The sequence below is a fragment of the Bombus vosnesenskii genome, unplaced genomic scaffold (genome assembly GCF_011952255.1).
Source record: "Bombus vosnesenskii isolate JDL3184/JDL3185 unplaced genomic scaffold, Bvos_JDL3184-5_v1.1 scf7180000013436, whole genome shotgun sequence".
NCBI classification, from domain to species: domain Eukaryota; kingdom Metazoa; phylum Arthropoda; class Insecta; order Hymenoptera; family Apidae; genus Bombus; species Bombus vosnesenskii.
The window spans coordinates 4,381-17,657 of NW_022883050.1; the positions used below are offsets into that span (position 1 = coordinate 4,381).

The window sequence follows — 13,277 nt, forward strand, 5'->3', positions numbered from 1 at the left end:
AAATCTTTGTAAAAAAATACCATATCATTAGTATCATTTTAATCGTTCTAAAGGATTTAGCCGCATAAAGCTGTGACCCTTGGAAGAATCGATGTTCACGCGTGACAAATTGAAATTGTGCGAAGGTTCCGGTACGAACATCACAAGCCGAACATCGATACCAGGGGCACAGGCACATGTTCTGGGTTCATTATATATTTATAAAGGGCTGACGATTCAGTGGATGGTCCGGGTAAATTTAAATTGTAAATGAACGCATTGCTGGTTTCAAGTAAAAGCCTGGATAAGAGCGGATATGGTATGAGAGTCTGTCGTGGAAAGGGGAACAGGCCGCTTTTATTTGTAAAGTTTGAATCTCCTCGATATTGAAGATGTTGAAGCTGCAAGTATGTATTTCATTTTAATCCATTCGAGACCGAGATTTAATTGTAAAACGATACCTAGGTGTCGGTACGATCTGAATGTTTAGTTAGAATGATTCTGTGTTTTACTCTCTCCAGGGTATCCTTTTCATACTTTGATTTTAAATCGATGACAATCTTAAATAGTATGCCTCATATTTTTAAAATATAAAATTATATACTATGTTATTCTATAATGTATTATGTACAGTCATATATATATATATATATATATATATATATATATATATATATAATAATTCTATATTGAAAAAAATATGAAATTAACATGATATATACATTACTACATAAGTTATATATAAAATATGTATATTATACCCTTGCCTACTGACTGATATGAATTTCTTTCGGTCTCGAATGCGTTAAAAGAGAGCGCAAAGAAGTCGAAATTACTTATTGTAATTAGTAAAACGACCTGAGAGGCAGACAGATACAAGAAAGAAGGAATATTATATTAGCGGCATTATCATGTTTTTGCTCTCTTTAAGTCTTTCATCGAGACGGACAATCTACTGGTATTAATCGACCAATTTCTCCAAGCTGATAACTTCGAATTGATGTTTATATATAAGAAGTGTTATGTGTTAATCTGTCTAAATGTTTAAAAGGTGTTATAAATTAAATGTTGTTAAACGATACGTAATTGCCTTTTGATCGTAAATTTTACTATCAAGGGGTCTTTTATGTATGCGTAATCATTGTGAATTATAACAATTTATGTGATCGATATTAAAGGTGTTTAAAAGCATATTATTATTATATATTATTATTCTATTCTCCTATATTATTATCCTATATTATTATAGCATTCCTATATTATTATAATATCCAATTACATGTTGATACACAAGATATACAGATTATTATTTATAACGTTTTGGTTTTCTTAATTGAGTCATTCATTTAGTACAAATGATAAGAAATTAGTAATAATTCACAAAAAAAGGATATTGTAGTAGAAATATTATAAAAAAAACATTTTCTGTTTTAGTGTAGAGTTACTCCTTCTTACAGACAGTGTCGTACAAATCTGTACGTCTCTGAGAAAATGTAGGTATCTGAGCCCTTACTTCCTCAACAACTTTTAGATCTGTTAGAAAAAAGAAACATACGAAGTAATAAGTAATGCTTACTAATAAATTCAACAAATACAGAGGAAGATGGCTAAATCGATAAATTAACGAGACTAAAAATTAATTACATCATGGATCTCTCGCTTTTAATTTTAAGCTGTAAATTACCGATATCGGTGACTGCCATATTCTCTTGAGTTTCCAAATCGTAAAGAATCTTTCCCCAGGGATTGGTCAACTGTGTATGCCCCCATGCGACGTAACTTGCTGAAGGAACACGAGCCGGTGATATGCAAGCAACGTATAATTGATTATCATTCGCTCTGGAACGCTGAAGTAATGACCAGTGCAGTGGTCCAGTGGTCATATTGAATGCCGCTGGATATATCAGCATTTGGCAACCTAACCCAGAGAAGCAGGAAATATGAAGCCACCGAATACCAATTAACTTCGTAGTTGCACGGTTCACATTCCATCATTTCTGAATATGCGAGGACAGTCCTCTTATTGTGCTTTTAATTCTTTTATTTGTTTCATTTTTAGCAAATATACTGGTTTTTTAAATTAAGCTTCTTTTTATACAGATATTTAATTTTTTGCTAGTTAAGTATTGATCGATTAAGTTACTGTACCTTTGTTCCGATAAATGCGTGCCATTTCCTCGAATCTAATATCATAGCATATGCCAATACCTATTTTGCAGCCCTTCACATCGAACGTCGTTAGGGAGTTACCAGGACTGAGTGAATCACTCTCTCGAAAAGTAATCTTATTAGGAATGTCGATGTCGAATAGATGTACCTAATAACATAAAAATGTAGTCGCTAATTCTATTGCTGCAACTTTTGTAATTTAATATCAAAGTTACCAACTCCTAAACTTTAATTATTTTTTATTTAATAACTGACAGCGTTTTTATCACTTTCTTTTATTAAAAAATCTTATCATTTAATAATGTTTAAAAAGGAGAAAAAATAAGTATTTTCGTATGTGAAAAATTTATATTACACATTACAACAAAAATGGGCGTTTTCCGTATCATAACGTATTTTATAAACCGTAAATTATAGAATTGGTTATAGTATACGTATGTACATATGTATATTCCTAAATTATTCCTAGATAGAGTCACTTTCTTCACCCCAATATTTTCAAATTCAAAGCCATAAAGGAATATATTACTTACCTTTCGGTGTTTTGCTATCAAAGTTCCATCGGGACCCCAAATAGTACAGGTATTGTACAATTTATCGCCCTCTATTTCAGGTATCGTACCACCAACTACATAGATGTTGTTTTCTTTAGCTGCATTCGATAAAGCAACGCTCGTTTCACCATCAGGAATACTCTCGGCGTATTTTGGAAAGTACTCTGCATTGCAATATTTCAATTAATGAAAAATAACTGTCTTTTGTTCCAACCATAAATTAAATTGAAATTTTTGTCAGTTTTTTATTTTTTAAATTATTAAAATAACTAAGTTTTATATTTCGACTTAATTAAATATGCAATTACTTAGCTAATAGTATATATAATAAATTGTTTCTACAGGTTCAAAATGAAAAATGAATATTTAGAAATATTTAATTACGACAATGCTATTTGTGTTAGCATCAGTGGCTTGTTACTCAACGACTTTGCTAGTACTTTTTGAAACATAAAGTTAGTTTTCAATTAACACTTATACTAGAGGCGGAATTATAAATGCAAAATAATTGATAATACTAATTTATAAGTACCTAATTATTAGTATCTTAAAAAATATATTTATACAAAAATCACGATAATCATGAAAATGGGGAAATCCTATATTCTCGACTCAATTCACAATCTTTATGGAAGTATAAACGGTAAGGTAATTTGTCTACTTTTACTTTTTCTATATAGTTGTTACACACATGGTAAATTATTGAAAAAAAAAACAAATTATTACGTATTCCATATGGTGAATTAAAGCATTCAGGAAGAGCTATAATATCAGCATTGTGCTCTTTTGCGCTAGAAATGTAGGAAACTGCCCGCTCTACATTTTTGCGTTTTACTTCATTTACTTCAAGTTGTACCAACGCCAAGCGAAATGCTAAAATGTTGGAAAAGTTAAATACATTCGGTTATATATTTCCCATACTTTTTATCTATAAATACTTTTTACATAGTGAATACTTACTCGACATCGTTCGCACTACTTGTTTAGCGATGTTTGTAAGTATCATAATGTTGAGGTTATGTATGGTACTACTCAATATCAACATTACGTAAGCAATATGCAGGGACTTTTAATAATTCTTGGTAAAGTTTAGGACATTAATTTTGATGTAATTGTAAACATTATTACATATTATAATCAAATGTAATTTCCAGTTAAGGGCAAGAAAATAAATATACTTTTGTAAAAATACATTTTATTATAAAATGTGTATAAATAAAATTGTACAATTTATCTTGAAAGTAAAATGACCGAATACGTTCCTGGAAAATATTACTGCCTACTAAATGATCGAGATCTTGATCTTTCTCGTCTTTTGTGTTTCTTTCTGTCTGCATAATCTCTGGATTTCTTATCTCTAACTATTTCTCTTTCTTTGTCTTTCTTTTTATGTTTTTTACTTGATCTTTCAGATGAGCAATCGTGTTTTTTATGTTTCTTTGACTTCTTCAATCTTTTTGATTTATAAGAATCACTACTATTAGAATTACTTCTTTCTCTCCGTCTCTTCTTTTCAGAATCACTATCGCCGTCGTCATTAGATTTGGAGCGCCTTTTTCGTCTTTCTGATTTTTTATCCCCCATTTTATCATACTTGTCCTTATTATGCATCGTACTTTTGATTTTCTTTCGTTTATTACTACTCTTGTCACCATCTTCACTGTCTTCGGGTTCAGGGGACATTGATCTTTTTCTATCCGTCTTTTGCTTGAGTCCCTTGGATTCCTTGTCCTTATATTCCTCATACTTTTTTGTATCTGAAATTAACCCCATAAAATACTAAAAGCTAAAACCTCTACATTTATCATATTTCATATAAAAATATAAGGGACCTTTAAAAAATTGCTTACAACAACACACTTACAGGTACTCTTAAATTAGTTTTTCTACATGTCTGATTATGTCTTTATATGTCTATGTCAATTCAAATTTATTTTCTTAAAAGTCCCTTAATGAAAAACTAACTCTTCATACTAACTTAGAACTTTTGAGTTCTTTGAATATTCTGATTTAGTCACTGGCTGTACCATAAATTCATTTACAGATATTATATTTCCACCAAGAGCTAGTTTTATTATGAGCCTTCCTGCATCATCATCGAATCCTTCTATTTGACCATAATTATTACTTTGTTTTCCAGCTATAATTTTCACAAATGTTCCTTTCTCGATTTTAAGTTCTTCCTCTTCTTTTTTGGAATCTGTATTTTTCTTCTGCAATGCTACTTTGTCTGCGCCAAGACCCATACCTTTTGGTCGTAATTCTGGTATGACAGCTGCTACTAATCTGTAATAGTTAGTATAAAAAATTGTGAAATAAAAAATGATGTTCTCTGTTTACTTTCCAATAAGTGATGTATTAAACACATATAATTAATTTAATCTAGAGTAAAATTCATACTTTTCATTTCTACCAATTCCCTTTCCTGGTTGCCATCCCATTCCCCGTAACATTGCTACACCAAAAGCATCAATAGGAATTTTTTCATAATCTTCTAACGTAGACTGAAAAATACAAAACAATATTTATAATATGCAAATGTAATACATCTGTGCTTTGCAGATCTGTATGTTGATAACGTACCTGTTCTTTGCCTCTTAATGATTCATCTTCTACTAAAGGTAAAGTTAAATCATTTGTTTTAGTTTCATGTTCATTCTTTGACTTAAGTTCCTCAATGATTTCTTTAGCCGCTTGCTCTTCTAAAGTAACAACTTTATTTTCACTATCTTCAACTGGCTCTTTCTTTATTGATATTATTGGCGATGTTTTTCCATTAGATAGCTTTGACTCGTTAACACTAGTGTCTTCTACCTTTTCCTTATCTGCCTTCGGAAGGAAAATGTCTGCATCTATTTTATTAACAATTCTATCGTGCCAGGTTTTTGAACCTAGCAATGGAATAATTAAAGGTTCATCTTTTTTTTCTTCCTCACTGAAATAAAAGATTGTTTTCAAATATATGTATTCCGTTATTGGTGATTTTTATAGGTTAGGTTGAGGTTATGTGTTTCTCGATTATAAATTTTACTTTTCGAACTCACCCTATTACTTTAATACCTTTTTCATCAAGACATTCAATGTAATCAACTTTCTTTTCTTCTTGTGGAATAACATTTTTTAACACAGGTTTCCTAATAGATTTCGCAAAACCGAAAGAAATCTTCTTTCCCTCTTCTGCCATTTGTTTGTTATTTTAACACTGACTTATAGATCAATACACATGTATATATTAGACATAAAGATTGATATCACTTGAAACTATGTACATGAATCTAATATCCTACTATACTTTATTAATCTACTCACAATTACTTTCACATTACTAAAATTTTATTCCGACGATATATCAAGCGACTGAATAAGCGATATTAAAGTAAACATATATCAGAGAGGAAATAACAAGAACTGACGCCTATGGTTCTCTATGTTACCGAGCTGGTGCTGCACCATGCGGCCAAGTGCCGACAGCGGCTAGGATATCTTAGAGAGAAACTGAGAGTATTACCTCTTATGGTTCTCTTTGTTATCGGAGTAGTGCTGCACCATGCATCCAAATGCCGAAAGTGACACATGCTAGTATATGCCTGCCTATACGTTTGAATCGGAAAATCGATAATGTGTTCATGTGAAAGTTCATATTTCCCCAGGAGCTGTATTTTGATAGGTTTAAGCTTCTAATAGAGCATTTTAAACGCATAGAGTATACTATGAAGTAGAGTGCGGATCATTTTGTATTCATAGAGAATTTAAATGTATAGAAATGTACAGAATGCTCATGATATGCAAAAATATACAAAATACTCAAAGTAAACCAATCATCAAAAAGTTTAGAAGGTGAAACAAATTTCTTTAATAATACCTAGATTAATTTTTATTTGTTAACAATTTACATTCTACTACGCTTTTAATTCTACCCTAGTTTATGCACCATAGCGCATGACAGCGCTATTATGTCCTTTACAATTTATTCAAGATCATTCTATTTTCAGATCAGATTCTCTATTCCGCTTTTTTTTTGCATCTTGCAAATTATCGTATAGAGATGTAAAACGAAGGCTATTGCTCGTTAAAATTTGGCGTACTTTTGTTTTCATGAAAATATACATATGTTGAATTAAATAAACTAAACTATTGATAATCACATTGAAAGTATATATATATCGCTTAGATTTCACAGGTTATTTCGATATTGAAGTACTTCTTATGTACTAACGAAGAAGATAAAACATACTAATACGAGTATAGTTCAACTGAGCGATTATGATAATGTTAATGCGCATCTCCGAACGTGCAGAGGATAAATGAGCAGATAAGTTGCTCCCATCACTTTCTCCTTTGTTTCATGCAACTGTAACTCATAGAATGTAATGTATAAATGTATATAACTATCCTTAACCGCATTGACGAAATGATGATAGACATAATCACTTGTTTGTCAGTTGAAGATCTTTTCTTTCCTCTTACTACATATTTATGTACTCTTAACTTGTCTTTTTAACAATACTATCGCTCGTTTGTTCTACAGTTTTCAGAATTCTACCTTTTAGCGTTCTACAGACGATCGGAGCGTGAATGTGCCCGTAGCCTGCCTGTTCCTATAAGCTACGTTAAATGATCATCTTCGATTGTGTTGGCTCGTAGATCGTAGAGGAAGTCATTTACCTATCTTTCGGAACAAGAAATACAGTTAAAAACAGCGACCAATTGAGAACGGTAGTTAAGTCTGCGAGTAGAGGGGTGAGCGTGTTTTAGCGGCGACAACAGCACACGGTATGCAGATACGAAGCCGGGGTAAACCGGGAAGCCGTAGTTCACGGACCGTAGTAAGCGTGGTAACTCTGAACAGTCAACGACATTCGAAAGCCGGCCACGCTCTGGAATCCAGGTAAATTTACTTGTTTTTTGTCTTAAATTTTCATTGAAATTTCTCTGCTTATAGATTATTATACGGTTAGAAATTGCATATTTTTGGAGATATCGGGGACTGGTACTTTTAAGCAATTTTGATTTTCATCGCTCATAAATTGAACCGAGAAAATTTCATCAATTTACTTACCGGTTATTAAAAAGTTTTAATGAAATGGGACAAATGGTAATTAGTTGCGGAAACAAGGACAGTTGTGCCAGAGTTACAGTGTGTCCTTTTAATTTCATTTAATTGTACAGCCTTAACGTGCAGATTTTATTTTTATGCAAATGATGAGATATACGATACACTGGACTGGTTTCTCGATAGTTAACGTCTAAATGGTTAAAATAGGGAATGCTATAATAAAATTAATTCAAACATTTGATCAAAAGCCCATAATTTATCTTTCTTAGAAATAGTCTTATACTCTTACATATCTTTTATAAATTTTTCTTATATATATAAATCTAACATTTATCAAATATGTGACAATTTCTACTGCAATCAAACGTCTTATTTACCCTACGTAATGAAGTTAAGTTTAATTAACTTTCCTCAGTATCCTACATCACCAGTCACGCTCTCGATCCCGCTAGCTAAGCAATAAATCATCAAAAGTCGAGTTACAATTACGTTCTTATCCTACTTCAGAGCTCCTCACCTATCCGTTATCCAATTTCCTCTTCGGAATCCCATCGTGAAACCGACAATTATCTACTGTTCACCGGTATGCGTACAGTTGACCGAATCCAGGCAATGAGACAGCTGAGTTGAATGTTAAAAAGTTTGCATATTTTTGTAATTTGAATGGCGTAAGGGAAAATAAGACGTTTGATTCGCCCGAGATCGTTTCATCCTGTACGGCACCAACGTTTCATAAAATATTATATAACGCAATATGGAAAACAGGGTTGAGAATCATAGTGGTGTAAGTTAGGCCATTGCCAGTTTTCATAAAATAATCCTCTGTGTTTATTACCGTAAAAAATAGATTACATCTGTTCAAACCGTGAAAACAGAAATGGCAGAGAATAAAGTTACGACCTAATCAGTTCTGAAACCAAAGGGAAGATATGTTTGAGAGTAAAAATGAATTCAAACATTTGGAATTACGACTTAAACCACTATGACATTGAATTTGTCGTATGAAACCTACGCGTTGGAGAACGTGTCGAGGATGTCCCGAAACGTAGTTACAAATTAAGACAGGTCCGCGAGGCTAACTGTAAAAGAGCGAGCGTAACTGTGCGGAGTGGATGTTAACGGAGAAGATCTTCCTGCCGAAGATTTGTTCCGCTATGTCTAGACGTTCTATCCTTTGTTTCCTCGTTGCATTTTTTTACCTTCATTTTATCGCCACGAACAGTGTTGCTCGTCGTGCTCTTAACCGTGCAACAGTCGGACAAAAACCCGTCCTGCCTCGTATATAGCGTTCTGTTCGACACGGTCCACGAACTTACGGACAGATTTTTCGCGATTAAAAGAACAAGATAAGACAATTTCACGGTGATCTCATTGTTGTATCTGTATACGGAAGTCTCATGGTTGTCGAAGTTTGTGCAGCAATTCTTCTTTCTCTTTCTCTTTTAATTATCGTTTTTGCAGATGAATGATCGTGGTGTAGAACCACGTAGATGATTGATGTTGATGGTGCAGTAATGGGCGGTGATGCCTGAAACCTATATAATACACTTGAGTTGTATCAAGCATATACATCAGCATGTTTTTTCGACTTTGAGTCGGTTTTACGTGTTCTTATGTTATTGTAACGATTAAGTTACCATAAATATAGCAGTTTTCCCAATGGATCCACGCGTCGAGAGAAGCTGAATCACGTAAAACATACATTTCCGTATAATGTTATACAAATAACAGCCTAAGAAGAGTAGACATTTTTTATTACGATCATATATGTATATTGAAAATTAGCGATCGTTGCAACGTTATTAAACATCATCGCAATGAAAAATTTTGACGGTAGATACGAATCGTCTGACGGTACTGGTGCGTTGAACTCTCTGTGGTTGCGCGCGTACGCGTGTCGAGTCGAATTCTAGTTCGATTTCGCGGGAGGATGCTATGGTAAATGTAGTCGAGTGAACAATCGCGCTACCGGATCTACGCGTAGTCCGGAACTCGGCGCATAATGCCGCGGAAACGGCTGGGAAATTATATTTGTTATGGGGAATCGACGACGCGGTCGGGGACACGATTTCATCTGAGCGCGCAGATTTACCGGACGGAACGGTCATTAAACGTCTGTCATGGTGCCTTCATGGTTTCACTAGGGTTTTGGTGAAAGCTTAGGTTGACATTCACGGTTCATTTAGACTGATAATTCGCGGTTTCATCTACTCCCTTTTATTCTCTTTTAAGCCTCCTTTTTCTATGCTTGGCTAGTTCCAGCGAATGTATTTAAAACTATTACAAGTCATTCAGAAGTTACGTTTCATAAATTAAAATACATAGAAGAATGGGGATTACATTCTCTTTTTTATCATTTATCTTCTATTATTAGAACACATATTATTTTTCAAAATTTGTCACTTGTATGTCTCATTTTCCTCTTGTTCGGCATTTCGACATCAGGAAACGAATTTGTATCTTCTACATGAAATCATCTCTTTAATTTCAGATAGACGAATATGCGGCTGCTTCTGTTCCAAATATCTCCGTTACTGTGCCTGTTGACGGAAATCGGCGCGGCGGGGATCGGCAAAGCATGGCAGATCCTGCCATACGCGACCGATTCCTGGAATCACCCATCGTGGCCGCGGCTCGACTCTTCCGCGTTCGAAGTTCGCAGCGTGAGCGGAGTCGGTCATCTCAATCCTTTCGAAGCCGCTCAAAGTAATCTAAAAACCGACCAATCGAAATTCATCGAATCCAACACTGTTGCAATATCCAAACCGCACTCTGTGTTCAACCAGAAATACCTCGATCGATTCGAACCCACGTTCGAAGAGCCCTACGACCGATACGAAAGTCGTGGCGAAACGAATAACGCAGAACACCGGGACAATATATTTAAAACGGGCCTAGCGATGACTGTCCTCCGTCCAGAAGAAGACGAAGATTCGACAAAGGCTACTGCGGATGAAGCAACGGGGGCCGTATCGAGGGTTCGTCGCGATACAGAGAACGAGACGAGGCTGGAACAAATATCGAGCACTAAGAATGTCCGAGAAGTACGTCTTAGCTCCGCAGAAAATTGGTCCTCTCAACCATTGTCTATAGAGTTTCCTCATAGAAGTAGCCTGGACCAGACGATGCACCAAACGGCAGACGGCGAAGAATTAGCGAACGCAAGAGGTTACCATGCTCCAAGAGCCGATTTCGTGACCAGCCAGCACAGGAGGAGTTACGAACAACGAGAAGCACGAGATATGCCAGTTACGAGAGGATACGACGACTACGACGTCCCGTGGTACAGAAGCGCTATCAGGGATCGAGACTACGATCCTTTATCCTACCGCCGTGGGTACAGTTACTATTACCCGGACCGTTACAGGATGGAAAGAGACTACTACATGCGTGTTCCCAACGATTATTCTTATTATTATGATCGGTACAGGGACGAGGACTTGGATCTATATGGTCGTAGCAGACCCACGCCCAAACCCAAAAGGATCATCTATTATGCCACCTTGCCGGAAATAGTGAGAAAACCTGTGGACCTGAGAAATTATCCTAGACCCTATGACGGAACTAGAACGCCAGTTTCTAGGGATGGAAGCTACAAACGTATTCCAGGAAACGTTGACCCTAGTAGATATCGGTATAGAAACCTTTACGATGGTTATGACAACTACTCGAAGAGGTCGAGCTTCGTGGAGAGGCCTTATCCTTATCCCGAAGACGAGGGTCGTCGTAAAGCGACGCTGGAAACTTTTCGAAACAACGATCCGTATGATCAGAATAACGAGAGGAAATTAGCTAATCAGATTTCGATGAGAAACGAGGGCAAATTGCCTTGGCCAGTGCAGATCGCGACAGAAGTGAGCGTGAAGGACGACGAGAGAATCCCTGGAAGGAAGATCTTTGGGGATACTAACGGATACGAGAGATTCCAGAGCGCACAGTTGCAGAAGGCACCGGACGCGACCGGATCGAGCGAGCTACAGAGCGACAATTGATCGCCGAATGAATTCTCTTTTTCACAGTTTAGTAGCGGATTTTTGGAAAGGATTTTGGACACCGTTCGCTTTGATGCATCACTGTCTTTCTCTACTGAATCTTGATAGGCAATTAAATAGGTCTGAATATTCTAAGCAAGCATCGATACTGGATGCTGTTTTAGTCGAAGTTAGACATGGGATAGATCTTTCAAAGTAATTGTATGATCATGCGTATTGTGATTTACGGATTCTCCGTTACTTTTCATACTTATTTATCGTTATTCATACGATCATCGTTCGTGGTGTTTGCTTTAGTACGTACAATTAGCATTTTCAATACAGAATTCTTTTAGGAAGATTTATGTATTGGTTCTTCATTGTCGCGTGTAAGTTTTAAAAGATTAATTTCATGATGACCTAGACCTAAAAGGCCAAAGTAGGTAACACGAGGGTTGGTGATGGTTTCCAGTCGATTTTTATACTACGATATAGACGAAATTTTTAGAAAGGGCGAACTGTATTTATTTGAAAATTATATCGAAAGTAATATTGCATTGTACATTTTGTTTATGAATATACAGCGAAAGGATTTTGAAAAGAACACGTGGAACCCCAAATTTCTCTGATCCTTTGTTACGTCTTTGTTTTCTTCGTTACCTTATTCAATAGAAACTTCGATAGATCTTTAGAGAATTGATTTGTCGCAATTATTCGATTTAATTCGACCATCCACAGATTAATCTGTAACGATTCATCTTTGTTTAACATCATTTAACGGTTTGAACTATTAATTTTTAGCAATAGATTACCGAATTTTTAGTCTTTCCATTAATAAAGCCAGACAATTCATCCGGTGTCATATTCAAAATATTACAGATAGTTTCTTGAGTTTCTCTTTCGCTTGCCTCATTTTCGTTCGAAAACTTTTGCGTTTCACGATCTCCTTGGAGTTCGTAGAGTTTTCTCAAAAATTCCTAATTTCAAGCAACATCTTATCAAGAGTTTTATAATTTAAAAAATAATAATATTTCATTTTATGATTAATCAATTATATTATTGATATAATTGACTAATTAATTTATGGGAAAACCTGTTTGCAACGTACGAAATTTCGGAAATTAAAAAATTAATATCGAAAGTATGTGTAACTGCATTATATGTACCTTGATGGCGTTTAAGTATTCGATATTCTGAGTTTTAGTAACCAGCAGCTTCATTTTCGTTGACTTAATAGTCTCCTCGTATTTAGCTTTCACAACTTCAATCTCCTGTTGCACTGTCTCGCCACATTTTTTCGCACATTGCTTTTCCATCTGACCAACCAGATACAATTTTTATTTACGTAAAAATTACCAAACTACGTAGTACGAATCTTTTCACCTTTCCCTTCATGTCCGCCTTCGATTTTTCATTGTCTGACAGTAATTTATCCTTTTCATCATTTAAAACGGAAATCTAATAGGATAAATTAATTAGCCTTATTAAAGTATTCTAAACTATATTACACATATGCACAAGCTTATCAAAGTATTTTCTTCAGCATTT

At 34.9% G+C, this 13,277-nt stretch overlaps 3 protein-coding genes across 8 annotated transcripts in view; 1 reads left to right on the forward strand and 2 right to left on the reverse strand.

Moving 5' to 3' along the window:
• Positions 1-1,420: 1,420 nt before the first annotated feature.
• LOC117238137 (deaminated glutathione amidase-like) lies at positions 1,421-6,070 on the reverse strand. 2 transcript variants are annotated; one of them, XM_033502787.1, is made up of 10 exons: positions 6,012-6,069; positions 5,747-5,934; positions 5,286-5,637; positions 5,103-5,206; positions 4,681-4,988; positions 3,429-3,575; positions 2,682-2,866; positions 2,128-2,296; positions 1,664-1,897; positions 1,421-1,512 (listed from the first exon to the last, which is right to left on the reverse strand). In XM_033502787.1, the coding sequence occupies exons 2-10, from the start codon at positions 5,884-5,886 to the stop codon at positions 1,421-1,423; spliced, it is 1,731 nt and encodes a 576-aa protein (XP_033358678.1). In that variant the 5' UTR covers positions 5,887-5,934; positions 6,012-6,069. The 2 variants fall into 2 exon arrangements, with proteins under 2 accessions (XP_033358678.1, XP_033358679.1); XM_033502788.1 differs by lacking the exons at positions 1,421-1,512; positions 1,664-1,897; positions 2,128-2,296; positions 2,682-2,866; positions 3,429-3,575 and adding an exon at positions 3,881-4,459 and having other exon boundaries at positions 5,747-6,070.
• A 260-nt stretch (positions 6,071-6,330) lies between these two features.
• On the forward strand, positions 6,331-12,333 carry LOC117238138. 5 transcript variants are annotated; one of them, XM_033502793.1, is made up of 3 exons: positions 6,417-6,446; positions 9,880-9,921; positions 10,250-12,333. In XM_033502793.1, the coding sequence occupies exon 3, from the start codon at positions 10,260-10,262 to the stop codon at positions 11,748-11,750; it is 1,491 nt and encodes a 496-aa protein (XP_033358684.1). In that variant the 5' UTR covers positions 6,417-6,446; positions 9,880-9,921; positions 10,250-10,259; the 3' UTR covers positions 11,751-12,333. The 5 variants fall into 5 exon arrangements, with proteins under 5 accessions (XP_033358685.1, XP_033358684.1, XP_033358682.1 ...); XM_033502791.1 differs by lacking the exon at positions 9,880-9,921 and adding an exon at positions 7,347-7,590 and having other exon boundaries at positions 6,444-6,539; XM_033502794.1 differs by lacking the exons at positions 6,417-6,446; positions 9,880-9,921 and adding an exon at positions 6,331-6,398.
• A 6-nt stretch (positions 12,334-12,339) lies between these two features.
• LOC117238140 (kinetochore protein NDC80 homolog) overlaps positions 12,340-13,277 on the reverse strand; it is a 152,475-nt gene continuing 151,537 nt past the window's right edge. The window contains exons 10-13 of the mRNA XM_033502796.1: positions 13,113-13,187; positions 12,896-13,045; positions 12,542-12,706; positions 12,340-12,473 (exon numbers count right to left, since the gene is read on the reverse strand). Coding sequence (XP_033358687.1) covers positions 12,366-12,473; positions 12,542-12,706; positions 12,896-13,045; positions 13,113-13,187 — 498 coding nt within the window. The 3' untranslated portion in view covers positions 12,340-12,365. The remainder of the gene's footprint in view (positions 12,474-12,541; positions 12,707-12,895; positions 13,046-13,112; positions 13,188-13,277) is intronic.

Excerpts from the sequence above, each read along its gene's own strand:
- LOC117238137 (XM_033502787.1), bottom strand. The coding sequence starts at position 5,886 with ATGGCAGAAGAGGGAAAGAAGATTTCTTTCGGTTTTGCGAAATCTATT. Across the intron at positions 5,638-5,746 it reads AAAGGTATTAAAGTAATAGG|TGAGGAAGAAAAAAAAGATG; the intron begins GTGAGTTCGAAA and ends CTTTTATTTCAG. Across the intron at positions 3,576-4,680 it reads AAAGAACTCAAAAGTTCTAA|CATTTCGCTTGGCGTTGGTA; the intron begins GTTAGTATGAAG and ends CCAACATTTTAG.
- LOC117238138 (XM_033502794.1), top strand. The coding sequence starts at position 10,260 with ATGCGGCTGCTTCTGTTCCAAATATCTCCGTTACTGTGCCTGTTGACG.